Source organism: Myotis brandtii, unplaced genomic scaffold (assembly GCF_000412655.1).
Source record: "Myotis brandtii unplaced genomic scaffold, ASM41265v1 scaffold39, whole genome shotgun sequence".
In the NCBI taxonomy this organism is placed as follows: Eukaryota; Metazoa; Chordata; class Mammalia; order Chiroptera; family Vespertilionidae; genus Myotis; species Myotis brandtii.
The window spans coordinates 7,148,248-7,149,637 of NW_005364953.1; the positions used below are offsets into that span (position 1 = coordinate 7,148,248).

The window sequence follows — 1,390 nt, forward strand, 5'->3', positions numbered from 1 at the left end:
AAAAATATAAGTCTTTGTTTTACTATGGTTGCAAATATCAAAAGATTTCTATATGTGACACGGCACCAGAGTTAAGTTAGGGTTTTTCAAAATGCTGACAAGCCGAGCTCAAAAGGTTCGCCATCACTGTCCTAGTCCATGACTTGTCTTTTAACTGTTTATGTTGTCTTGGAGTGCATACATTTTGAAGTGTAATATAGTTAAGTGTTCTAATCAATTCCCTTATTGTTTATCTTTTTAGTATATTAAGTAATTATTCTCATTCCCTATTCTAAGGTCCGAAAGATGGTCTCCTATTTTCTTCTTAAAGTTTTAAAGATCTGCTTTTCACATGTACATCTTTAATCTACCTAGAATTGCTTTTTCCCCTCTGTGCTGTGAGGTAGGGATATAATTTTATAATTTTCCATGTGGATGATCTATAGTCCTAACACCATTTAGTAGATAATCCATTTCCCCCCACTCATTTCAAATGTCACATGCTGCATATCAACTTCCATATATGTGTGATCTGTATCGGGGCTCTGTATTCTGTTCCACTGGTCTATTTACTTCTATAACACACTGTCTAAATTACTCTAGGTTAAAAGTCAGTTTAAAATAAGACATATAGTCCATTGTAGATTCTTGAGCAAATGAATAACAGCTGAAGCATTCCACTGGGAGTAATATTCTTATGACTCAACAGAGTAAAATGGTCAAAGGAGAGATCTATCACAATGGCTTACAATAAAGTGATGGTGGTGCGAATAGAGAGAAAACATAATTCCAAAGGAAATATTAACAAGGTTTGTTGAATGATTGGATACAGAGAAATGAGGAGAGATGAAGAAAGCATATGGCTTTGATGTTTCAAGCCTGGGTGGCTGTGTGAAATTATGATGAGTTAGTTTTGTTATTCAGTGTTGTGGTAACAATGGGGTATATTAGGTAAGGGGTCAGGGCCAGGGATATACACTTGGTTGTTGCCTGCCTAGAGGTGACCTGGAAAGGGTTCAAAGATCTGAGCTTTGGGGATTTTTCTAATATAGTGGGTGGAAGGAATAAGAGGAAGAGGAGGAAGGAACATCTGAGAGATAGGATACCCAGGACCGTGCATTGTAAGGGTAATAAGGACATTTTGAGTGGATGATGTGGGTCCTGTTGGCCCAACTCCTTTGAGTTCCCTCACAGATATGACTATGTTTTATTTCTGTGGCAATCTTCAAAGTCGCCAGAACAATTCTGGTGTCAAGGGCAGCATTTAAAACGTATTCCATGCTGGACGTGTCGGAGACGCCCAGTCCGTCGGGTCTCTCGCTGCAGTTCCGCAGGTTGGCCGCAGGGGGCGGACTCCGTGGCGGCCTGGGAAACTGGCGGGGACGCGAGGCGACGCTCTCTCTCGGTCCGG

General features: G+C 40.7%; 1 protein-coding gene across 1 annotated transcript in view; it reads left to right on the plus strand.

Moving 5' to 3' along the window:
* Window positions 1-916: 916 nt before the first annotated feature.
* Window positions 917-1,390, plus strand: part of OCRL (oculocerebrorenal syndrome of Lowe) — a 54,386-nt gene continuing 53,912 nt past the window's right edge. The window contains exon 1 of the mRNA XM_005872762.2: window positions 917-930. Within this exon, the coding sequence (XP_005872824.1) occupies window positions 917-930 (14 nt within the window). The remainder of the gene's footprint in view (window positions 931-1,390) is intronic.